This window comes from Heteronotia binoei, chromosome 4, assembly GCF_032191835.1.
Source record: "Heteronotia binoei isolate CCM8104 ecotype False Entrance Well chromosome 4, APGP_CSIRO_Hbin_v1, whole genome shotgun sequence".
NCBI classification, from domain to species: Eukaryota; Metazoa; Chordata; class Lepidosauria; order Squamata; family Gekkonidae; genus Heteronotia; species Heteronotia binoei.
This window is the reverse complement of record NC_083226.1, coordinates 132,388,634-132,415,401: the sequence shown is the minus strand read 5'-3', so window position 1 is coordinate 132,415,401 and position 26,768 is coordinate 132,388,634. Positions and strand designations below refer to the sequence as shown.

Here is a 26,768-nt window from a genome sequence, read left to right as displayed (position 1 = left end):
CATCTGTCAAAATTTTCATTTTGATCCTTGGTTTCTTCCCAGCCCACACAAATTCTGAAATTTTCCTTCGCCATTTATCAAATTGCTTACTATTTTTCACAATGGGAATAGTTTGAAACAAATACATTATTCTTGGTAGAATATTCATTTTAATTGCAGCTATTCTACCCAGCAATGACAAATTAAGTTTGTTCCATTTTAAAATATCTTCATCCAATTTATGCCATAGCTTCTCATAATTATTTTTAAATAGATCAATATTCTTAATTGTTATCTCCACACCCAAATATTTTACCTTGGAGTTGACTTCACAGCCCGTTAGTCTCTGTAATTCTTGTTGCTTATTTATTTGCATATTTTTACATAGAAATTTTGATTTTTCTTTATTAATACAAAGTCCCGCCAACTCCCCATATTCTTGTATTTTGGCTAACAAAGGTGTGACTTGTATTTCATTTATAAACATTATATAATCTGCAAATGCTCTATATTTGTAAGTAAATCCTTTTATTTTTAATCCTTCTATTTCTTTATCTTCTTGTATCTGCATCAGTAATATTTCAAAAGTCATTATAAACAACAATGGGGAAAGCGGACAACCTTGTCTTGTACCTTTGCTAATTATCATATCTTCTGTGAGGTCTGCATTTATACATAGCCTTGCATGTTGTTCAGTATATATTGCTTTTATCATTCTTATAAAGCTTTCTCCCAACTCCATTTTCTCCATTACTGCAAACATAAAGTCCCAGTTTAAATTGTCAAATGCTTTCTCTGCATCCGCAAAGAATAACGCTACTTCCTTTTCTGGATGTCTTTCATAATCTTCTATAATATTTACAAAAGTTCTGATATTGTCTCTTATTTGCCTTTTGGGAAGAAACCCCGCTTAATCTTCCTTTATAAAATTTATCAAATGTTGTTTAAGCCGTTCTGCCAAGATTCTTGTATATATTTTATAGTCATTATTTAATAGCAAAATTGGTCTGTAATTTTTTACATTCTCTATCTTCCTTTGGTATCAACGAAATAACAGCTTCCTTCCATGTGTTTGGTATTTTCCCTTTTATTCTTATCATGTTAATCAACTTCTGCAATTTCGGTGTTAACTCATCTTTAAAGGTTTTAAAATATTTAGCTGTATATCCATCTGGCCCAGGTGCCTTTCCATTTTTCATTGCATTAATTGCAGCTTCAATTTCTATTTTTTCAATTGGATCATTCAAAACTTTTCGCATATTTTCTGTTAAGGGTTCTATTTTTATCTTTTGTAGATACTCATCCATCTTTTCTTTCTTTATTTTGACACCTTTAAACAACTTGGCATAATACTTAAAAAATACTTGGCTAACCACCTCTCTTCCGTCTACCACAATTTTATTAATAATTTTATTTTCTCTCTTTTTCTTCAATTGCCAAGCCGAATACTTTCTAGGTTTATTTGCTCTCTCAAAAGATTTCTGCTGCAGTCTCTTCAAATTCCATTCCAATTTCTTTATTTAACAAATGTCTAATTTGCGTTTGTAATAATATAATTTCTCTTATAATTTTCTTTTTCCCTGGCCTTTTTAACAACTCCCCTTCTTTTTTCTTTATTTCATTTTGAATGTCCAACAACTGTTTTTCTTTTGCTCTCTTATCCTTATTATTCAAGGTAATCAATATTCCTCTCATTACTGCTTTATAGGCATCCCAGACCGTCTGAAATTCTATATCCTCTTTGTCATTCATTTGAAACATTTTCTAGGTATGTCACTATTTCTTTATTCTGTAGTAAATCTTCATTCAATCTCCATCTTCTCAACTTCTTAAGACAATTTTGTAATCCACATTATTGGGTAATATCTCTATTTTCCTTGTTTTAAGACCTAAATCTTTAGTGCCCCACAACATGTCAATTCTGGAAAAAGTTTTATGTCTTGCTGAAAAAAAGGTATAGTCCCGCACTTCAGGGTTAAATTTCTTCCATATGTCCTCCAAATATTCTTGTTTGACCAATTCAAAAAAAGACTTTGGCAATTTTCCTTTGTTACTATTTTTTTCCCCAGACCTATCCAGAGAGTTCTTAATTGTTCCATTAAAGTCTCCCATTATCAAAACTTGGTCATAAATCAGTTCATCAAATTGTTGTATAATGTCTTTTTTAAAAGCATCCTTTGCACCATTAGGCGCATACAGTCCCAATAACAACGGGTTTTTTGCATTTAATATTATTTCTACTGCTACAAATCTTCCATCTCTATCTTTAAACACTAATTTTGGCTCCAATTCTTGTTTAATATAAAAAAATCACTCCCCTTTTCTTCTGTTCAGCCAATGAAAAAAATTCTACCCCCAACTGTTTATCCATAAAAATTTGTAATCCTTTTGTTTAATATGCACTTCTTGTAAACAAACTATATTACAATTTTGCTTCTTAATCCAATGAAACATTGCCCTTTTTTGTGCTGAATTTAGTCCATTTACATTACAAGACAATAATTTGTAATCCATCATGGTGCAAATTCTTTATGTTCTTCATAAAATCTATGCAGTTCCTGTGCATTTGTAATTGTGATTCTTTTCCCCTGAAGTTCAAAGCTCAAACCTTCAGGTATTATCCACCTAAACCTCATTTCATTGTCCCGTAATTTTTTTGTCAGTTTTATATGTTCTTCTATCATTTATCACTTGCCTTGGCAACTCCTTCATAATTCTTACTCTGATGCCTCCCACTATCAATGTCCTTTCAAAATTTTTATTCATGATCTTTCCCGCCATTTCTTTTGTCATGCATCTTATGACAACATCTCTTGGTAAATTTTTCTTGGCATAGAGTGTGTTCACTCTATACATATAGTCATACATATTTTTAGTCTCTTCAGGATCTTCCTCTAAAAATTCTGCAATTATTATTATTATAAATTCTTTCAAGTCACCATCTTCCTTTTCAGGTACTCCTCTCAGACGTATCTGAGTCTCCATCAATTTGCAGTCATGGATTGTCACTTTTTCTTGCATTTTCAACAAGGTGGAATCATGTACTTTCATTCTCCCTTCAACCTCCTGCACTTTCTTAGATGTTTCCTCTGTTTCCTTTCTGAGATCTTCCATATCTTTTTTAATCTCTTCTATAATTTCTTTTTTTGATGCAGTTATCATCTCTCTCATGCCTTTCATCATTCTGGCCTCCATTGCCTCTAATTGATCCTGCATCTTCTCCAATGAAGTAGCCTTTGTATGGGTTTGCTTGTGTTCTGACATTTAAAAACACCGAAAATTTTGATCTCACCAATTTCAAATTTAACTATCAGATACAAAAGATTAGAGCTTGCTTTTTATAACAAGCCTAATTTCGCCGTCCTCAGAGCTTCCCAGGCCGAGATATTAATTTTTAAAATTTTTAAATCCTTCAAAATGGCGGTCGCAACTTTTTGTTTCTCTCTGCAACTTTTTTCCTTTTTTCTTTTAAAGGCCTCTAAAATCCATGACAAACAATATGTCCAATAGTATTTATCTTCTTGTCATCATCTCAATTAATTCCAACAATTTTTAATGTCCCGAACACTTTAAAAACATTATTTTAATTTTGACCTCCAAGCAATGGCCACTGATGTTTCTCAATGGTATTATAGTCCTAGAGTAGGCTTTTCATCTGCTACTTCCTGCTTTACTTGCCACCAAATCTCATTTTAACTGGTAAAGAGATCTCATGATGCTTGACGTACTTCCTGTGTTGATTGTATATGCTGCAGGTCTGTGACGATGGTGCTCTTTTTTCAACACCGCAAGTAGACCAAACAATAAATTCCTTTTCACTTTTTAGCACTGTCCTTTAAATTTACAAAGTCCAAATTTCACTTCTTCCTCCCTTCTTCTTCCAAGCTGTCTAGATTTCCATTTCCCACCTTCTGAATTTATTCTGTTTAACTGTAAATAGTCCTGGAATGAAAGACAGTAATCTGTACCTTTTCTGCCAATTATCCAGATCCACACCGGTCTTGTGTAGGTTTAGATGTTTAACAAAGTCCAAGAAGGTTAGGATTCTGTGGAGCTTATGTCAAATAAATGACTCTGAGAACTTCTGCAGATGATGAAAATGTAACTCTTCTCCGGAGACCCCTCAAAGGAGCCCCCCCTCCGGGACTTTCTTTTAGCGAAGGTAAATCTCCTCAAAGTTTCCTGTGCATATCTTGGACTAATCTCTAACTGAGAAAAGTAGGCAGTAGGCATTAATTTGCCTTCCACTACCCCAAACAGAAGTTCCAGCCTACTCCCGTTATAAGAAGCAGCTCAGCTCGGCATTTTCCTCCCCTGGAAGTCCCCATCAGCTTGCATTATTAACTGGACTTAACTGGACTAAAGGAGGATGCCTGCCCATTCTTCAAGAACTAATGAAGAATATGAATTTTTACAAAATTGAATGCAAGAGTGCTGAACACCTCCATTTTTTCTTATTCTAGCAACTTAGCCATCTGTGTTAGTGACAGATTTTAAAGACTGCAGGGAACAGTTGGGATGCAATTCCACTGTCCCCAAAGTGAGGTGTTACCCTTGGGCTACAACTTTTATCTTAATTTTTTCAACACAACTACTTTGTTATAATTTTACAGATTCCAATTTGTTAACTACATTAAGTAAAGCACAGTATTAGCTTGTGTCCCCAGAAATTATATTCCTATCAGCCTCTCCGCAGTCACTTATTTCTCTTGCTCCCTTCCATCATTCTTACTCACTTTAAGCACTGACAGCTGTAGCTCACCTAAAAACACTGGACTTATTCTACAAATTCATTTAAGCTAGAAAAGCAGTAGATTTTCCCCTATAGCAGGGACTTGCATGACTTTACCATGTGCTTGCATGTAGTGGTTAGAATGTGGGTTGGCTAGGATCTTGGAACCCAGGTTCAAACCCCCACTGTGCCTTGGAAGCTTTGCTCAGCGACCTTGGGGTGTCACATACAATTCATCCTAAACATATAGCTATTGTGAGGATAAAATGGATAAGAGGAGAACAATGTAGGCCATTTTGGCTCCCCACTGGGGAGAAAGGTACGTAGAAGCAACTAAATGATAAATAAAATAAACAAACATCCACAAAATGTGAAATTTGCCTGACAGCAGGATTCTTGGATTGCTGGCATTTGATTATTCTCTGAGAATAGAAGGAGGAATAAATTCCTCTTGCCCCTTGTTCATCTATTTCTAATGCTTGTGTGACTGTTATCTCATGTTATTTTTTGAGTGGTGAGGTTATTCGCAACTTTAGTCTGATACTATAAGTTTGGTTGCTTTGATTCAAGTCACCTAACTTTTTAACGGAAGGAAGAAAAGGAGCAACAAATAAGGGCACATCAGTATGATGGCAAACATTGGTCTGGAACAAATAACCATAAAGGCTGTGGCAGCTCTCCTCTAGCTCTCTGGATAATGTGAAACTACATGCAAATGCTGCTTAAATAAAGCCAGAGCATACAGAACTACAAATTGCTGGTTTGCATTTATGTAAGACTGTTTTTTTTTTTAAAGCAGTTGAACACCATTAAAGCCACAAATATGTCAGGAGGTAACAAATGGCTGCAGATTCAAATTTGGTGGGAAAATTTAGGTCGGTTCATGTGTGAAATGCCCATAAGTACATGTACAGAATTCAGTACATCTCAGCAAACTGGAGATACAAGTTATGGAAGTTCTGAATGTTGTGGATACTTCATTTGTACATCTGGTTTAAAACCTACTTGCCAAACTATACTGAATAGTTAAGACTGAGGGCACTTCCTAAAGCAATGAAAAAATTATAGGCTAATTCACACAGGTCTGGCATCCCATGAGACATACAGAAGAGCTTCGCTGTAGGCAAAAATAAATGGTAAATACTTAGGGCTAAGGAAAATATATTGTGCTACCACACTAATTAAGTCACCAGACGCTAAAAGCAAATTAAGGTATTTTAATATCAACAGTTGCTTCAAATACCTCTCTGTGTGTGCGTATAAACCTATGAATTACTTTTTACTCCCAATTTTATTTAAGAAGCAGGAATTTGTCAGATACAATATTGGAAATGGAAGCAAATTAGAGACTGGATTTATGACTGCAGAGGGGCATACAAAGTCAATAATCCCTGTTTCCTGTCAATGATCCAGTTCAATTTGTGCCTTGGCAAAAGCCATCAACACAATGCCATATTTTAATACCACACAATGACTAAAGAATTACACAGAAGATAAGGAAAAAAATCATAATTTTGTGCTAGAAATTCATGATGCCTATTCAGTGCTAAACATGTGTGAATGCTTCCTTAAATACACAGGACATCATAGCACAATAGGAAAAGAAAGTCTAACAAAAAAAACCCCCAGAACGGAGCCTCCGGCATTGCGGCGTGACTGCCGGGGAGATTTTGCCCCCCGGAGGGAGAGCGGACTTTTCGGCGCGCTTTCGGCGCATCTGGGGGGCGGGGCTTCTGCTCCTGTCGTCTTCATGTTGTTCATGTTATTAATTCCCCTTCATCCAAATCGCAGCAGGTTATGAGGTTGGTGAGGGCCTTCACTCTGCGTTGCCTGCGGCTTAACATTTTGTTTTTAGCCAAGCATGTTCCTGGGGTGAATAACGGGGTGGCTGACACTCTCTCTTGTAAACAGATGGAGAGGTTTCATCAGCTGGCCCCAGATGCCGATTTGGAAGCAGCGGCAATGCTCCAGGAGCTATGGCTGATTGGAGAGCCGAGGCCTGCAGAGCGATAGGCCTAGCCATTGCACCTAGCACCAGGAAGTCTTACGAACGTGCTATATGGCAGTTTGAAGACTTTAGGGCTGAGGTAGGGTATCGCATTTTTTGGCCCCTCCCAGTGGAGCAGTTGCTCCATTATTGTGTTTACTTGAAAGGTAAGGGACTGGCCGTGCGATCAATCAGGGGACGCATGTCTGCGCTGGCCTTCGCTAGCAAAGCCTTAGGGTATAAGGAGGAAACAGCAGATTTTCGTATTCGAAAGATGCTGGAAGGGTGGTCCAGGGAGGTTGGGCCTAAGCCTGATACTAGGACCCCTATGTCTCCTGTGATTCTTTGGGGTTTGAAGGGGGTTTGGAGCGCAGTTTGTGCGTCTCATTTTGAGGCAGTTTTATTTCACGCAGCCTCTTTGGTGGCCTTTTTTGGGGTGCTGAGGGTTAGTGAATTGGTGGCAAGCTCCAAGAGCGATGTTTCAGGTAGGGCGTTGTTACTGAGAGATATTAGGTTGTCTGGGGGTAAGGCGGTTCTTACTATCCGGCGATCCAAGACGGATCAAGCGGGCATGGGGACTGTGCTGGAGTTGGGTCCGTGTTTTGAAGTGGAGCTTTGCCCAGTTACCGCATTGGCTGAATATTTGGCTGTGCGGGGAGGCTGCGAAGGGTTGTTGTTTTGTCATTCTGGAGGTAGTCCTCTGACAAAACATCAATTTTGGGCCGTGACGTCCAGGGCTTTAGCCTTGTTAGGGTTGTCTGGAGTGAGGTTTGGTACCCATTCCTTTAGAATCTGCGCGGCCTCTACGGCTGGTGCCTTGGGTTATCCTACTTCGTCCATTCAGCGCCTGGGCCGTTGGCGGTCTCAGGCTTACAAAGGTTATATTCGCCCTTTGCTCCGCTAATAGTTTGTGATTAGGAGCTGGGGTAGTTTAAGGTTTGGGTTTTATAACTTGTCTGTTTTTCTTTTTAGATGCTGTTGTTCCTGGCCGGAGGAGCAGAGTTCTCATCTGCGGGCACAGTTATGTGTTTTGGGCGGCGCATCAAGCTCGGAGAACTGCTGTTGGCTCTCAGTTGGGGCTCAGCAAACATGTTACAATAGAATGGAGGGGGCGTCGGGGTCTTCAGTGGCCTGGCTTGCTTCCCCTTTTGTTTCACAGGTGTGTGGGCCCTCCTCCGCAGGTATTAATTGTTCACCTGGGAGGGAATGATCTCGGGCTGATTAAAGGCAAGGCTTTGATCTTGCAGGCCCGAGATGATTTCAAGTACATAAGGAACAGATGGCCTGGTACCATTATAGTTTGGTCGGCCATGATTCCGCACTTGGTGTGGCGCAGTGCTTGGAATCCAGCTGGGTTAGAAAGGGCTCGTTACAGAGCGAATAAGGAGATTCGGAAGGTTTTGGAGGATGGTTTGGGCCACTATTTGCCCCATCCGGATATTTCTAAGGAATGTCCTGACCTCTACAGAGGGGATGGGGGTACATCTCTCAGAAAAGGGTAATATGCTTTTCCTGAGGGATTTGCGGTAAGGGCTTGTGTTGGCTTTGGGCCTTTTGGTGGGTGCTAAGCCCTAAGTAGAGACTTGGCCTTAGTTGTGGCAGGTTTTACAGGGTTTATGGCACCATGCGGCCTGGGGAGGACCGGTTAGCCTCCCCCGTTTGGGGAGTTAGAGGTCTGGCAGGATCAACCTTTGGGTGCGGCCCGAGGTGTGTGAATGCAGACTGTCCTGGAGACTCGATTGGATGGGTGCCTTTCGCTGAGACTCGCGTCTGGTGTCTGGGCCCTCTGGTGCGAGCCTCCCTGCTGGGCCTGCCTGACGGGAGCTGTGACACACAGCTCCGGCCGAGGGGCCGGGTCTCTCGCCCGCTGAAAAAGGCAGGGGAGCGGTCTGAGAAGACCCCTGACCTGGCCGCAGTTCGGTTGCCCTTGCCGTTGCAGTGTTATTCAATACAGTGGCCCATAGTTTCACCAATATAATTGTGTCCGTCTCTTTATTCCGACTTGGGGGGGGCAAAGTATACACACTTTTTAAAAAGCACACCCAATATTTCTTCCAAGGCTGCATTCATACATCACAAGCTGCAATTAGATTCCAACTCTGCGCATGAACGTGGTTTGCTGCTGTGCTTGTGTGAACCACATGCTCTTTTACCTCCCTTTCCTATAGTAAACAGAGTATCAGAATGCAGACATCTTGGTGAACAGGAGTTTATTTCTTCTGCACAAGCCAAACTTCTCATTGATTTAATCCCATTCAGACAGTATGGGAAATTGAAGCCTGACAAAGTCAAAGAAGTATTTAGTCAAGCTTTGCAGGCTAAAGGGTTGAATCAAAACTTGTCATGACAACAAACACCATTTCTTTTTTTGTTCACACCTTTTTTTGTTCAGACACAAACCATGGTGGTGGCAAGTAACAATCTTAAGTGTACTCTGTGAACCCTGTAGTAGCCTTCATCTACTCATCCTGGCCTACTACCCAATATAATATTCAGCAATAACAGCTTTGTTACTGTCTGTAGTCATGGCTGAGCCAGGCAGTTTCAAGGACACTCAAAAGGATACATAAATCCAGCACCTGCCCTCTGCTTGATCCTCAAAAACTACTTTAGTCAGCCACAGTCACAAGTTGCAACAAGCTGAGAGTGGCATGTACTCTATAAATTGGCTACCTTAGGCCTGCGTATGGGTTTCTCTTCATAAGTTGTGGTGGGTTTGCTCTGGGTACATTTCAAAGTATTTTAAAATAGAATGAGAAAAACACAGATCAGACAGAAAATTACCAACTCTTTCTAATGCAAACAGCAGACACGTCTCCCAAAGTATTAACAAATGCATTTCCTCACATAAAGCCAGTTTAAGTATCAAAAGTTACACAAGTTTCTACACCAACTGCATACTTGAAGATAGTTACTGAGGCATAACCAAACAAAGAACCACTGATATCATTTATTCACCAGGATTGTTTTTTTAACAAGAGTTCCTGACTTGCTCCTTTCCTACGTGAATGAAACATGAGTAAACAATTTCATTAGCTAGTAATGAACACGCCCCGAAACTGTCTCACCGAAACATTTACCTCATATCTTTTAAAGCACTGTATGAAGTAGTCAGAGCCTCTTTATGCCAAGCCATCGGATAAAAGTCAAAACAGCCAACATCACATGATAATCATTTAAAAACCCAGCCCACATTGAATTATACACTCAAAAACATAGCAATACATCAGGTCACAAAAACAGACCCTGAAGTTAGTAAGTTAAACAAGTATCTCCATCTTAAATAAGGTGGGCAGTTTTGTTTTGTTCTTTAACTCGAGGGCAAGATTTGTAAATTTTTACACTAGCACAGTTGCCTCAAAAGAGAATACTTAATAATGGGATGTAAAAACTAAAAAACTTCCCAAAAACATTTAGGTTTCATAAACAGCAATATAAGCCAAGGGGCAATTCACTCAGCTACTCTGCCTACAACTAGAGCTCTCTCTCTGCCCAAATTCTACTATGCTCATTGTAAACTACTGATCTTGCTTGCTCACTTTCACCACAAACTGAAATTTTGCTCGATCCCACTCATCTATGACAACCTACTTAACAAAAGCATGGTGGACTACAGGCTAGAAAAAGTACACCTGCCCTGGCCTCTTAGCATCAATTAACTCTACAACAGCTACATTGACAAAAAGCACTAAGCAAATGGTTTAACAAATACTAAACTAAACTACATTGACAAAAAGCACTAAGCAAGTGGTTTAACAAATACTAAACTTCCACAATATCAAAGCAGAAGAGTGAGTCCAGCTTTGTACAAAACTATAAATTAATACACTACAATGTAAGATGAAAGTTCCAAAAACAAGTTAACTCACCCATTCTTCTACATTGGGAGCTTCTTCATAATCTTTTGTATTATCCCACAGGATATTCATTTTACCATGGCGATTCATCTTATTCCGTGTCTTTACCGCAAAGAGTATTATGATGATAAAAGCTACGACAATCAGGAACCCTAAGACAATAGCAATAGCCTAGGAAAGGGACAAATACTGATGTTTTATTCAATTTTAAATTTACCAGAGTCCCCAAAAATATTCTTAAACAGGCCCATTCCTCTCATACCAAAAGCATAGGAGGAGCCAGGGAATGGATCTGAGGGATCACAACTGAGACTTTATGTCAGTCACAGTGGCTTTGGCTGATGTCTCCTAGATGCAGTTCTCACTAATAATGCTTCATAGGATTTTTGAAAGGATTAAGGGGCCACTAGGCTTTATTTTTATGTTCTCAGATTTGCAAATACAAAGTGCTGTAGGCTTCAACCAGCATTTCAGTGCAGGTAGAAATTTCTCCAATATAGACAATTTTCCTCAAGTCATCTCAAAGTTTGTCAGTTTGAGTTTCAAGAGAACAAGCTTTAGCAAGGCTTAGAGAGATAACACATTAAAGGCTAAGAGTGAGTTGTTCTCCCAATAATTAAATGATCATTTTTTAACTTCCAGTGTCAAATGGCAATTACTGAACTAAAGGGCTTCAGAAAATAAGGTACCCTAGGGCAACTTACACATGTTTTACGGGCAAAAGCCAACATTTGTATACCTGTACACCATTCAAAAACAATGTCTTTTTTTTTAAGCACCAAGTACTTGGGGAAAAGTCCCTCAGTACAAACAGCAATGCAAGAAATAACTCCAGGAAAATTCAGCACCTCTTTAAAAAGGGGGGGGGGGGGCGTTGCTTGCTTAGTTTCTTTCCTTTGGCCTTGTTAATAAAATGCAGAGTTACAGCTTCCTAAGTCAATGGGTTTAGAAAAGTTGCAACTGCTTCAGATGGCACAATTATTTTTCTAGCTGCCTAACAAGCAAATGAGAATGTAATTATTTATAAATACACATGCTTAAAATGGGGGGAGAATCTGTATGCCTCTTATATCTCAAAGAGGATTTAAGTATGGTTTTTCATGCTTCATCCTTAACCTGTTTAACAAGTATATACTTGCATCCTCACAGTCACCAAAACATGGTTACAATTATTTAGCATTCTTAGAGGATTCTCAGGAGGTTTTATAAATCTTCTCCAAGATCCTCACAATAATCCTATCAGGTTTATCATTAAAATTATGCTCAGCCCTGCTTCAGATATAGATTTGAGATATACTCCAAGGCAATTCAGTCCATCTAGAGTTGGTGTCCATAGCAGACAAGTCAGGTTATACAAGAAAACATTATCATTAACATTCACCTAACACAAACTGCTTTAAGTACTGGGAGCCCAGCTTCATTCCAGAAGCTCAAACAGAATTTAACTAGAAGAAACAGGTGTGAGTTGAAGATTTCTGACTTGTAAAGAAATCCAGGTTGGATTACATAGCCATCTGTTCTCTTTAAGTACAAGATTTCACCTTGTAATTTACATTAATTTTATAGAGAGAACTCGTGAAAGTTACATTCAAGACGTTTTCATCTCCTCTATTTCCCCCATCCTAAAGGGGGAAAGAAAATGCCCTGCTGTAAAGTTTAAAATGGACTACCAAACAGTTCCTAGTATAAATCATCCAAATAATTCAATTTGGTTACAGTTGTAGCTTCAGTTGTTCCAGCACAGTTTCTGACGAAAGCCAAATCAGGGATCAAATACAAGTAAAGGTTTTAATTTTGGAAATGCCTCAGCAATTATGTTAAATGTATACATACCTCCTGAGGTTCCACCACGCAGTAGTGATACAAATACTGATTCACAAAGAGTGCAGCACTTGTAGGAGCATAATATTGGCTGCACAGAGCATAAATTTGATTGTAGAACACCGATCCTGAAGCTTGTGCAGTTGGGTTGACTGCCAGCACATACACTATGGTAGCAATGAACATCAAGAACAGCAAGAGAGCACTTCCTATGATGATTATGAGATAATACTTCGTTGTCCTTGCCATACTGTTCTTGGTAACGCTTGTTACAAAAACCATGAGTCCAGCAATAAAGCAGAAAGCTGTCATTGCAAGTATAAAGCCTTTTGCAGCCCGAGGTTCAATATAATTCCCTCCAAGGCCATAAGCACCCCCTCCGTAGCCATAACTTCCATAGCCGTAGCCGTAGCCATAACCATAGCCGCTTCCAAAACTAGATCCACCAGGATATCCCATGCCAGTCCCCAGATTACTTCCATACATGTCTAGATCCCAAGCTAGCGTGGAAGCAACACAAGCAAAGACACCAACACACATCACTATTATGAGAATTGACATGATCTTGATTATTCCTGGAGGGGACGTCCATTTGTAGAAGTGTTGCACTTCTTCTTCTGGATAGTAAGAATATGCTGGCTGAGAGAACATGGGCTGAGAATGGAATTCACCACCATATGTATTATTACTTGGTGCATAGTTTGAAGGTTTGCTACAAAGACAAAAAGCATTGCCATCAGCTAGGAACAGTTGTTAATCTCTTACAGAGGTATGTATCATTAAATATCAAGGGCATTTCTATAGATTCTTTCAAAAACCTCTCTCATCTGCAATAAAATATGTAATTTATAGTATTTTAATTTCAGAGGGTAACTGTGTGAGTCTGCGGCAGAGTCAAAGTTCTGACTAAGGGTCTTTAAAGTGCTACTCTAATGTAGCTAATTTATAGTATGTGCATGTTAACATCATAATATAAGAGAAGCCATACTGTATCAGGCCAATGACCCATCCAGTTCAACACACTGTGTCATACAGTGACACAAACCCATCAACATACGGCAGTGAACAGAAAGATCAGCAGCAGTTGCAATAGCAGCTGAGTTAGCAGGAAGCTTCCTGGAAACACTTTAGCCATTTTAGTAATCCCAAAGCTTCCTTGCTTCTGATAGGACCCAAGGGAAGAGCCAGAGTACACTCTGCTTGAAGGAAATCCAGATAGGTAACCATGTTAGACTGTAGTAGCAGAATAAAGACAAGTCTCATGGCACCTTAAAGGCCAACAAAGTTTATTCCTGCACAAACTTTTGCACATCAATACTAATTTTATTAAACACAATATTTATACATCCATCAGGCTGATTTATATGTATAACAAAAAGAGATGAGAGCAGAGAGATGTCACAAAGAGACCAATTAAATGTAAGATACAGTCTTGGGAAATAATAACCAGTGCATTCAGAATGGGTGCGAGACAGTCCCAACTACTTACGTAAGCAAAACTAAAACCTGATGCATGATGGAGTGAGATAGCAGAAACAATAGGATGTTACATACATATAGCTGATGTTAACACCCCTTACAGATGTATTAACATGCAGAAAAACTCCTATGCTAGAATAAATTTTGTTAGTCTTTAAGGTGACAATGGACTTCTGTTTTACTTTGAATTCTAAAATGTTTGGAAAGTTATCTGACTAAAAGGCAGGGTACATATGTATGTATGAACAAACCAAAAAAAGGGAGGCAAGGAGATTACACTTCTTTAGGTAGGCAGATTACAACTCAACATAGTTCTAGAACAGGAAATAAAGGTAATTTTTCCCTTTGAACACAAAGCTCAGAGAGAAAGACTTCCCACTCATTACTTTAATGGATTTTAAAGGGAAGAGTCACACAATTGTACATTCATAAGTGCATACAAATTTTTCCATATGCCTCACTGTGTAGTGCTAAATTTGCAGTCAAAGCAGAAATTCCTACAAGCCAATTAATTTTTTTTTTAATGTGTACCACACCCTAATTTTTGGACATCTGATTTTCAAAATGGGAGTACACAAACCTAGCTTAAACTAAGGAATAACTCAACACAGGTAATGACAAAAAGACATTGGGTTGGATCCAAAGTTTCCATTATGATAACAGCTGAGCTCTCCTGGACACACAAAACATGGCTCTTCTGCCAGGGCAAGGCTTCTTGCAATAGAGGGTGGACTTCTGTCAGAAGATGACTCCACCATTAGCAGAACAAAAGCCTTAGCTCCAACCCTGATAGGGATGCTAGGTCTGGGCTGGAAAATACCGGGAGACTTTGGGGGTGGATCCAGGAGAGGGCAGGGTTTAGGGAAGGGAGGGACCTCAGCATAGTATAATGCCATAGAGCGGCGTTTCCCATTTGCAGGGTCATGACCCGGTACCGGGCCATGGAGGCCTCAAGACTGTGTCACAAGAAAAGCCAAAGCTACCTCTGCCCCCAGCAAAGCCTGAGCTCTGTTTGGCTTGCTTCCTCCCCCGTCTCTGGGTTGTGCAGAGAGGAGCTGGACTGCCTCTCCTTCCTTCTACCTCCTCTCAGTGTTTGAGAGAAAAGCTGGAGTCCACTGGCACTTTAGACCCATGAAGTGTTCTTCAAGGTATGAGCTTTCATGTGCCTTGCAGTATATTCTTTTGGGGAGATTTCCCTGGGAGGCCTGGGTGGCAAAGAAGGCGGGGATGTTTTTTTTCAGCCAGGAGGAGCAGGGAGTGGGCATTCCAGTACCTTTTTTTTTCTTTACCAAATGACCCCTGGGCAGAATTGTTGCTGACTGGGGTCATCTTATGGTGAGAAAAGCTTTTTATTGTCCCCCCTTCTTTCTTTCTTTCCCTGCAAGTGATGCTCTGTCTGTATTCTTGGGGGCGGGGGGGGGAGGAGCAACAGTGGGAGGGCTTCTAGTGCCCTGGCTCCACTGGTAGACATTCTGGTGCTTTTTGGGCACTGTGTGAGAGAATTTTAGACTGGATGGTCCACTGGCCTAATCCAACATGGCTTCTCTTATGGTCTTTCTTTCCATGTCTTTCTTTTCTTTTCTTTTCCTTTCCTTCCATTTCATTCTTTCCCTTTCTTTCTTTCCTTCCATTTTTACTGGATGAAACTTTTCTGTTCATCATACTGTTGTTGCAGGCATAGGAGCTCTGCCAATTAAAAGTTAGCACCCCCAGTTGTAGCCAGCTGGCCTTTTTATGAGATTTCTGTGTGATTGAGTGAGAGTGAAAGGTGTGGGGCAGAAAGAGATTATTGGAGATTATTGCTGTATATCTCAACAGCACTGGAAGTGATGTATGAGCCTGGCGTCATTTTACTGGTCCTGCTTTTAACAGCTGTCTGACACCAAAACTCAACTCCTCCTGTAGATATTTAAAAAGATGAAAGAAGTTCACTGGCTAAATATCTGCACAACACGTTGCTTTTAAAGGCATGGGAAACACAGCCAGTAAAAAGCTGCAAGCCCCTCATAAATATCCTTTTTGGGATAACTGCAGAAAAAGCTTGTATGAACTTCATATAACTTGAAATTAATTCATTAATTGCAGTAAAATTCTCTGCTACCTTTCACAGCAATTTTCCATTGTTTCAGCCAAGAAAAAGTATGAAAAATAGCTGTCAAAAGATTTTCTTGAAACCAAGCAAGCTTGGTTGTAGCTTGAGGCAGGGTTCCAGTAGTAGCAGCTGAAGGAAGGGTCTACTAAATGTGTCAGCATATTTTGAGGTACAGCAGCTGCCAGGGCCCAGTGTGGGTGGTACACAGTGCTGGCATTCCTGATGGCAATGGCAACAACACTCCCAACTACATACACTGGCCAGTGCTGTTAAGGAAGGGGTGTGCAGGCGGTGCAGGCTATTGAACATGGGCATTAGGAGTGCTTGCAAGCTGGAGAAGAACACACAAACAGATAGGTGCATGCAGGTGTGGGGGTGGAAAGAGAAGACCCTGAGAATGTATGAAAAAGTTGCAGACCGCCCACTTTCCACCCCCATTTGGCTCAGCATGAATTTCAGAGAGATTTTTCTGAAAACGAAGTTACTTAAGAAGAGGTAGGTTTGGGGAAATGCCCTGGAAGTGACATCACTTGGCCCTTGACCCGGAAGTGACACCACAGGAAATTATATAATTCCTGTCTCCCAGCTTCACCCCTAAGGTCTCCTGGCTCCACCCCCAAATTTTAGTGGACCATAAAGGAGAGGTGTAAAAATAACCGGGCCACAGGAAAGAAAAGCTTGGGAAACCCTGCCATAAAGTCCACCCTTCAAAGCAGCCATTTTCTCCAGGGGAGTTGATCTGTCAGCTGGAGATCAGTTGGAAAAGCAGGAGATCTCCAGGTCCCACTTGGAGGTTGACAATCTTAAACCCTAAGAATATTATTTCAGCAGATGGGAATGTCCTTGAGAAAACAGATTTCAAGATGGCAATGAGGTTTGCAGCTTCCTTCATGTTTATTGGGATTTTACTGAGATTTTGGAGTTCCAGGAGGTGGAAGCACCTACAGAACATGCCACAGGAGATAAAATTGAAGCAAAGCATTCTGCCCAAAAGAAAGGGAATGAGCAGGCCTATAGAGAGAGAAGCCACCCTTCAAAAATGCTAAACAGTGGAGCAGAGTACTTTACACCACTGTGCCCTTGAATCTCAAGGACCAAATATCCAATACCAAATGCAGAGGACTGCCTCTAAAGGTTCTGGTCCACTAACTGTGAAGTCTTCTCTTGTTGCAAGAAGCCACTCTGTCAGAAAAGGTGTGTTCTACTAAATGAAGGTTCCTGACCTGATAGCTGCACTGTTAGAACCAACAGAAGTTCGGGATTAGGGCTGCCAAGTCCGACTCAAGAAATATCTGGGGACTTTGGGGGTGGAGCCAGGAGATATTGGGGGTGGAGCCGGGAGCAAGGGTGTGACAAACACAATTGAACTCCAAAGGGAGTTCTAGCCATCACATTTAAAGGGACCGCACACTTTTTAAATGCCTTCCCTCCATTTGGAATAATGTAGGATAGTGGCACCTTCTTTTTGGGCTCATAAAATTGGACCCCCTCCCCCACAGCCCAATATTTCTGAAACTTGTGGTTGTTTTTGAGGAGAGGCACCAGATGCTATGCTGAAAATTTGGTGTCTCTGCCTGAAAAAACAGCTCCCCCCAGAGCCCCAGATACCACAGATCTATTTTCTATTATAACCTATAGAAATTGGTCTCCATAGGAATAATGGAGTACCCGGCAGACATTTCCGTCCCACCCCCACTTTCTGATGACCCTAAAGAGGGGGGAGGGCCTCCAAACCAGGGGATCCCCTGCCCCCACCTGGGAATTGGCAACCCTATTCTGGAGCCAACCCCCATGAATACACGGTCAGTTCGTAGCTCCAGAAGGGGCCTGCTTATTTACTATCAGTAAAAGGTCTTACTTTTAAGAATGTGCAATTTAAAGCAACATGCTACTTAGTACAATAACAGTCACAGTTTATACTAGTGGCATTGAAAGCTGCACAAATTCATATCTCTTAACAGTGTACACAGCTTATCTGCAATAGTTTGAACTAACAAGGGGAAAAAAGAAAAGCAGATATTTACAATTCGTCAGGTCGATAAGGCGGTGGACTTTCAAAAGGTCTGGATGACATCGTGGAAGCTCTGGACAATTAAACAGAAAGAATTTATGTCTATAATAAAAAACATAATTTTATAAGTCATTAATTCCATAAATGTAGCCATATATTGCAGCAAAACAGATTAGGAATCCAGTGGAAACCTCAAAATAACAAAAGGTGTATCATTCAAGAACTCATGGACACTCAAAGAAATTGCTGAGCAGTCAGGTTAGAATGGATAAAAGGAAGTACTTCTTCACTCTAAGGGTAATTAACAAATGGAATTCATTGTCACAGAAAGTGGCAGCAGCTACAAGCATAGACAGCTTCAAGAGGGGACTGGATAAACATATGGGGCAGAGGTTCATCAATGGCTATTAGCCACAGGGTATTGATGGAACTCTGTCTGGGGCAGTGATGCTCTGTATTCTTGGTGCTCGGGGGGGGGGGGCAACAGTGGGAGAGCCTCTAGTGTCCTGGTCCCGCTGATGGACCTATTGATGGCACTTGGGTTTTTTGGCCACTGTGTGACACAGGGTGTTGGACTGGATGGGCCATTGGCCTGATCCAATGTGGCTTCTCTTATGTTATGTATTCCAGCAGAATCTTTGCATCAAAGCTCAATTTTTCAGATGTCTCAACAAAAGATTATGATGGAATAAATATCAATAGTCTTTAAGGTACCACTGAACCTCTGACCTAAGGTCTGGCCCCTTCCCAGCCAAGCCGGCATCACCGGCATTTAGGCTGGGGGCCATCTTTGCCCGCTCGGAAGGAGGGAGTGGATGACTGACAGCCCTGGTGCATCCGGGTGCTTATTCTGGGCGCGGTGTCAGGGCTATATAAGCCCCGTCCCCGCCCAGAAGCACGCAGCTTGTTTCGGGCTCTCTGCCCACCCGCCCTCCCCTTTTGGCAGTACAGGTTTTCACTGGTCGCCTTATTAGGGGCCAGGTAGGAGTTTTTTCATCTTCACAGAATTGGCCCATGTGGAGTTGTTTTTTGCCTACCTTGTACTGCCTTGTAGTGTTAGGGTTCTAGTACGAGTTTGTTCGGTCGCAGGCTGGAGGATGTATTGGCCACAGTGTTTTTAGGGGAGCACCTATGGATTAGCACCAGGTGTGCGGGTGGTCTGTATGAACCGCAGATGGGCTGTACGGCTCAGTGCGGGGAATGCAGATCACGGAAAAGCCTCACCTGGGCGGATCTTTCCATGGGGGATTGATGCTAGCCCAGGTGGAGAATGGCTTGGGCCTGGCCGCTCAGCAACAGCCCGAATACGGTGGGCTTGTGCTGGGGGCAGGGTGGCTCGCCCTCCTAGGACAAGGTGGGGTCAGGGGGTGACCCCAGGGCTTGTCCTTCTAGGCCTTATCCCTGCCAGTTATAGGTTTGATAAAGTTTCTTTCAATAAAGCGGCCCAGTTTTTAAATCCAACATACTGTGTCTGCCTCTTCATTCCGACTGGGGGGGCCAATAAGAAATATTTAGTGTAGCCAACAGAAACATGACATCAATATCAATATTTTATACACCTATTGTAAACTTCTACAGTTATAAGCCCTACACTGCAAACTCTTAGATCAACATAAGACACTGGACTGCAGAGCCTTGTATCATCAGAGATGTTGGATGAAAAGACCACCTTTTATTTTGTAATTTATAGACAGCTGACTAAACTATTTACCATATACCAAAACCCCACCCTGCAGAGTTCCATAATTAATTTGCTTTTAAAATTATTTAAATCAACTTGGTTTCCCACTCCATTAATCTGGTTCAGTCTTTTCTAAGACATGACAGCAGAACCTACATGAGCCTTTCCCCTGTGAGCTGCTCATTCTAATGGAGGCAGCAGATCTTCATATGCATTCTTTTTGGCACACAAATCAGTTAATTAGAGTTTACTCATGTTCTGTAAATATTACCAGATACACATGATGAAGTTTTTCTCCTCCTTCCTTCTATCACCACTAAATAGAATTAAAGGATTCCCAAATTTCCATTTTTAAAAAACATGTACAATTTTAGCCTTTATGCTGGTGTGAAGTCAAAAGTACAATGACAATCCCTAATCTCATAAGCTGAAAATCTATTTTAGGCTTTTGGAAGCACCAAAGGAATTTACATATTCATATACTAGATATATGATAGGATGACCAGCTGTGTTTCAGCAACTGTTGCATTCATGATATTTGTGAAGTATACTGCAGTACCATCCTAAGTGCTGTTTCTGACAGCTCTCTTTACCACTCCTGCAGCCAATCGCAGCCCTCCAAAACATTACATAAAACCCAGCCAAGATGCCCAATTAAGATGACAGAGCACTTGGCATCAGGCTATGCCTGTATGATCTCATGTTGAATACACTCAGAATACACACATACTGGGAGGAGGGGTGCTTCCACATAAAGGGAACTTTGCACAAAAAGGAAGCTCTGAGCACAAGAGAGAGAACAAACATAGCTAAACAACATACATCTAACACTGCTTTGCTCAGAACCTTACAGGTAAACCCCACACCCCCAGCTGGGCATGTAAGGTTAGTATACCGCTTTCAGGCCTGTCCCAAGCTGTGACAGGTACAATAGCTCAGCCGCATCCCCCAGTAGCTATCCCCCGCCCTGACCCTCCTTCAACAATAGCATAGAGTATGTCTGCATAGTGCAGATGTGGAAGGCTGCAGATATTTTGGCAGCACAGCATCATGCTGGTGAAACGCCCTCCCTGCAAGAGGAGTTAAAGCTACAGTATGGAGTGACTATCAGCCACACCACTCTATTACTGTGCAACTGGTGAACAAGCACTCATAGTGTCTATTACCTTGCAGGATCAGAGCTCATGGAGATGCCCCAGAACACTCAGTTCCATTGCAACTCCTCACAACCAGGGTGTGTATGTGTAAGTGCTGGCTCAGTGGCTACACCATGTTCCCTAACATGCACAGCCCATCATATGGGAACCGGGGAGGGGGTGTGCTATGGATCCTCCAAGTATGCCATGTGCTGATCCGAAGCCCACTTGTTTTTTGCAGCTGTGAAACATTACTGTCATTGTGGTCCTTCAGACTCTTCACAGGCAGTTATCAAAGTCCGGGAGAGCCAAGATGGACTCCAGTCAAGGTGCAGTGCCAACCATTTGCCAAGCCTACCACAGGAGCAGCAGCCACAGTTACTAACACGCTTCCAGCCCTGCATGGGATGGTAATTCTTGCTCTAACCTAGCTGTTGCAGTAATACAAGCACAGCTGATCCTCTCATGGGCATGGCATGATATCCTATGGTATGTCAGTGCAGCTAGAAGAGGCACAAGATTCTTGTTAGACTGAAACAGGTGGGAACCCTATTCCTCTATCATGCTTTCAGCATTCCTGATGCTTATCAATAAATGCATGGAATGCTGTACAGGTGTGAGACTAGGGTATGAGAGAAAACAATCCCTTCCCCTGTTTTGTTATGGACCTCAGCTTTCTTCACCATGCAGCTCATGCTGGGAGGGGGTGAGCCAATGGATGAACAGAGCTTCTCTTGCAAGGTGGGATAGATCTTCATACTACCCACTGTCCCAGACCACTGCTGGGATAAATGGGAAGGCTGGCAGTAATTAGCTTCTGACTTCACCAGAGAGATTATGAGCAATTGGTACAGCCAATCAGCATGAGTAATAATGTTTGATAGGGCAAAATTTCATTTTTAAGCCTCCTCAGACACATGTGAGACTTCAAGCAGTAACTTTGGTTATGCCTCTGTGCCCCTCTAGGAAGTCTCCCAATTTTTATTTATTTATAAATTCAACTTTTAGACCACCCTGTACACAGGACTGAGGATAGTGAACAACATTTTCATAAATACATTCAAAGATCAATTTTAAAACAATTAAAATGATAAATTCTGTAGCCATTTGCAGGCAATGCATAAGATAAGCCAATTTGTATCCTTACTCCATGGGGAGAAAGGAAGGAAGGAGCCAGGTTAGAGTGAAACCATTGCTGTCCTCAACCAAGGCCCGGTGGAACATCTCTGTCTTACAGGCAGGGGTGAAATTCTAGCAAGAGCTCCTTTGCATATTAGACCATACCCCTGATGTAGCCAATCCTCCAAGAGCTTACAAAAAGGAGCCTTGTAAACTCTTGCAAGATTGACTACATCTGGGGGTGTGGCCTAATATGCAAATAAGCTTCTGCCAGAATTTCACCCCTGCTTACAAGCCCTGCAAAACTGCACTAGGGCATTTGGCAGAGAGTTCCATCAGGTCAGAGTCAGGGCAGCCAGATAATTTTTGGACCAGGGATCACTACCGGATTTTTGTTCTCTGAGCAAAATGCTCTTCAGTGGGTATACCAGGAGAGCTTGTCCCAAAGATACTTTGGTGCCAGAAGGTTAATACCAGAACCTTGAACCTGATCTGGTATTCAATGCAGAGCCAGTGCAGCTGTCAAAGCACCAGTTGAATGTGTGCTGCCACTGGGTTTTCATCCAAATGTGTCCAAACTTTGATGGCACCACTTAAGTGGAGGTTTGAGGCTCTGAAGCCAACTGATCTTCCACAGTCCTACTCCAAAGGGAGGCCTGAGGTTCCAATGCTGTCTTCATGCTCCTTCGTGGCCCTGCCCAAGGTTAACCAGAGCCATCCAGCCCACCTGGGCTCTCGCCAAGGCTACCCAAGCCAAAAAGCCAGTTCACTCCAGGTACCTGCCACACAATCACTCCAGAACATCCACAGAGCCAGCAACAGCCCATGTCTGCCCCATTTCCAGAGACTGTCCAAAGCCAACTGCTCCTAGCCACTTTAGAAGCCATTCAGGCCTACCGAAGGCAGTCTACAGTTGCCTGGAGCGAACCAGAAATCACAACAGGAACCCAGATGCAAGAGCAAATGGAGCTGCCCCAGCAACACCTGGAAGTGATATTATTTTACTTATTATTAGATTTATGAATTGCCCATCCCTATATCAGCAAGGCTCTGTGCAATGTACAAACAAATCAAACATAAGGAAATAATTTAAAACAACAATTATTTACAGTCTTAAAACAGATGGCGAAATATTAAGAACTAAAATGAAGCTGGACTGCCTCTAAGAAATTTTATAGCACCATTTTTAAGTTTTAAATTATAAATCGTTTATATGTGTTGATTTTATAATCATAAAGTATTGTTATTGTTGTATTATGACTGTGAGCTACCCAGAGTCCATATGTGGAGTAGGCGGCATACAAATTTAAAGTAAATAAATAAAATAAATACCCCAGGTAATAAAGTCAACTAGCTGTGACCTCACTTCCAGGTGATGCTGTAGGACAGATGCTGTAGGACACTGACAAGGAGTGGATTGGAATCCACTCAATTGACAAGCCACCTGTGGCTCTTTGGAGCACCATTCCCCAAAGCGGCACCTGTTCCATGTTTCAGGACAGTAGGTTAGGCCCTTCCCTGGCACAGCTTTTAACTGGCAGGTCATTTCCACTTTGGAACAGCCACCTCTGGAGAAGCAGATAAGCTATGAGCCTCTCTGCGATGCAGGCCTCAAGATAAATGCAGATCTTTTGGTTGACAACTGCAAATGCTCTTCTCCAGGAGCCACATAGTTATTACCACCACACTAGGAATTTCTTCAATCTCTATGGTAAAAACTCTTCCCACCTTCAGTTTCCTCCCACCACTAAAAGGCCAGGTGACTTATGCAGATAGAAGCCCTGCCCTTTGTGCTCTCCTTTGGTGTGCTCTGCACATGACTGACAGTGACCTGACGTCAAAGGGACATAGTCACATCAGCATGCACCAGTGGGCTTTCTCAGTCTGCTTGTCATGGTGGGGTATCAGCAGCATACCACGCTATGATTGGTGGCTTGCAATGATGGCAAAAGGCACAGACAGCTTTAAAAGAGAATTAGATATTAGGAACATAAGAGAAGTCATGTTGGATCAGGCCAATGGCCAATCCAGTCCAACACTCTGTGTCACACAGTGGCCTAAAAAAAACCCCAAGTGCCATCAGAAGGTTCACAAGTGGGTCTAGAAGCCCTTCCACTTTGCCCCCCCCCCCCCAAGCACCAAGAATATAGAGCATCATTGCCCCAGACAGTTCCAATAATATACTGTGGCTAATAATCACTGATGGACCTCTGCTCCATATTTTTATCCAATCCCCTCTTGAAGCTGTCTATGCTTGTAGCTGCCACCACCTGCTGTGGCAGTGAATTCCACATGTTAATCACCCTTTGGGTGAAGAAGTACTTTCTTTTATCCGTTCTAACCCGACTGATCAGCATTGAATGCCCAGGAGTTCTTGTATTGTGAGAAAGGGAGAAAAGTACTTCTTTCTCTACTTTCTCCATCCCATGCATAATCTTGTAAACTTCTATCATGTCACCCCGCAGTTGACGTTTCTCCAAGCTAAAGAGCCCCAAGTGTTTTAACCTTTCTTCATAGGGAAAATGTTCCAACCTTTTAATCATTCTAGTTGCCCTTTTCTGGACTTTTTCCAATGCTATATCTTTTTTGAAATGCAGTGACTAGAATTGTACACAGTATTCAAAATGAGACCGCACCATCAATTTATACAGGGGCATTATGATACTGGCTGATTTGTTTTCAATTCCCTTCCTAATAATTCCCAGCATGGTGTTGGTCTTTTTTATTGCAATCGCACACTGTCTTGACATTTTCAGTGAGTTATCTACCACGACCCCAAGATCTCTCTCTTGGTCAGTCTCTGCCAGTTCACACCCCATCAACTTGTATTTGTGGCTGGGATAGGTCTATCAGGAGCTACTTGCCATGGTGACAGAAGGAACCTCTACCTTCAGGGGCAGGCAACCTCTGAATTCCAGAGCCAGGAGGCAACATCAAGGAAAAGTCTGTGCCTATATGCCCTGATGCTGGCCCTTCAGAGGAACTAGCTGGCCACTATGTGAGAAAGAATGATGGACTAGCTGCACCACTGGCCTGATCCAAACAGGCTCTTCTTATGCAGTGGGTTTATTCAAGAACCACTAAAATTACTATTGTTCTCTGTACTTTGTTAGAGGCATCTGTCACATATTTTCTTTCTATAGGACCAGCAGTCCCAACAACATGCTGACACTTAGATCTGAGGATTTGGCTGCCCATCATGGACAGCTAAAGTATATAAACTAATCGCAACCCTGTACTCTAAACAAAGTTGCTCTTTTAGTAGCTTGCTGAACATGAATACAGTAAAAAATAACTCCTTGAACAATACTCATACTATTAACTGAAACATGTTTGCCACAGCCTTACAATACAAAAGAACAATTAAGAGAGGGGGAAATGAAGTTGGATCACACCATTGTCAGTAGTTGTGGTTTCAATGCATTCTTCCAAGCCACACGCAGTTATTTAGTTTTATAGCAGGTCTACTTATGGAACTAGTTCCCAAACTTTGAGGGAACTATGCTTCAGGATCTCATTTCCAATCTCAGAACTTCTTGGCCCTGAAGACAAACTTCCATAGCTTTGTACTGCATTATTTACAACATGTAGCACCTGATGACATGCCCACGGGACTCCTCCAACTCACTAGAAGTTCTGAGTCACTGTACACAGCAATCAGAACCATTAAGCTCTCAAAGTTTTCATGTTAGGACCCTTAACATAAAAGCCTTTGGAATCAAGAAAACAGTGGCTCAAAAACAGCCCATGAGCACAAAGTGTCCCAATCAGAGCTCTCTCATAAAGTCATTTTTCTCACTGTCAGTGTATTGGGTTGGAACTGGGGTTGTAGTGTTCTGCAGCACACTGGGGGGCAGCACTATTCCTTCTAATAAGAATTTAGCTTCCATTTCTAGATTCCTGTTGCCAAAACAAGCAAAAAGGTAGCCAAATTTGTGAGAAAGAAAGCCACCTCAAAAGCATACAGGAAGCCCTGCAGGGGTGTCAAACATAAGGTCTAAGGGCCAGAATGACCCCATTAACAGGTCTTATCTGGCCGATGAGAAACTGGTCATTACCTTTAATGGCAGATGACAGAGGCTGTGCATTATGTCCCCCCAGTGCTAATCTGTAATGAATGGTGAAAGTGGGAGAACAGGCATCAGGGAGATACTATAAGGAAACACTGTAAGAATGTTAATAATTTAAGTGTATTTTTATTTTGAGAAAAATAATATTGTTACCTGGGTTTGCCAGGCATTACATTTTGTGGCACACATGGCCCAGCCCAAATTTTTTTGCCACTGTGTGACAGAGTGTTGGACTGGATGGGCCACTGGCCTGATCTAACATGGCTTCTCTTATGTAAAGTGCTATTTATGTCAGATCCAGCCCTTGTAACAAATGAGTTTGATATCTCTCCAATAGAGCTTTGTAAAAAAGAAGCAAGACAGCAGAGAGGTAGGAATAATTATGTCCTCCAAGTGTGTGAGGATAAAGGGTAAACTACCAGCACCACTGACTGGAACAGAAGAGAAGGAAGCTGCATGTAAATTAAGACCAATCCATTCTAGTGATCGTAAATTTAGGCAGACTCCCTGTTGAAGCAACTGCATCCTTGCGTAAGTGGCACTGGAATGTATGCTTGTTAAAGGAATGTTTTATAAAGTGACATAGGAGCAGTAGACTTTTACAGAAGGCTGACACTTTGGGGTAAAATCTTCAAGTCCTGACAAATACTAATTATCTACCAGATTTAAGTATCCTCCGAGATCAGTACCCAGAAGGAGAGCTTTGCTTACAACTCTCTCAAAGATCACAGCCCAGTCAGAAAAACCATTTCCCATTATCAGAGGAAAGTTCATGAGAATGAGAAAAAGCCCAAGTACTTACTA

The 26,768-nt window shown here is 41.7% G+C and overlaps 1 protein-coding gene across 2 annotated transcripts in view; it reads right to left on the bottom strand.

Moving 5' to 3' along the window:
* The window catches only part of OCLN (occludin), a 49,606-nt gene that overhangs the window by 21,932 nt on the left and 906 nt on the right, over positions 1–26,768 (bottom strand). For both annotated transcript variants that reach the window (XM_060235777.1, XM_060235775.1), the window contains 3 exons: positions 17,972–18,060; positions 12,389–13,088; positions 10,568–10,726 (listed from right to left, as the gene is read on the bottom strand). In XM_060235777.1, coding sequence (XP_060091760.1) covers positions 10,568–10,726; positions 12,389–13,088; positions 17,972–18,021 — 909 coding nt within the window. In that variant the 5' untranslated portion in view covers positions 18,022–18,060. The remainder of the gene's footprint in view (positions 1–10,567; positions 10,727–12,388; positions 13,089–17,971; positions 18,061–26,768) is intronic.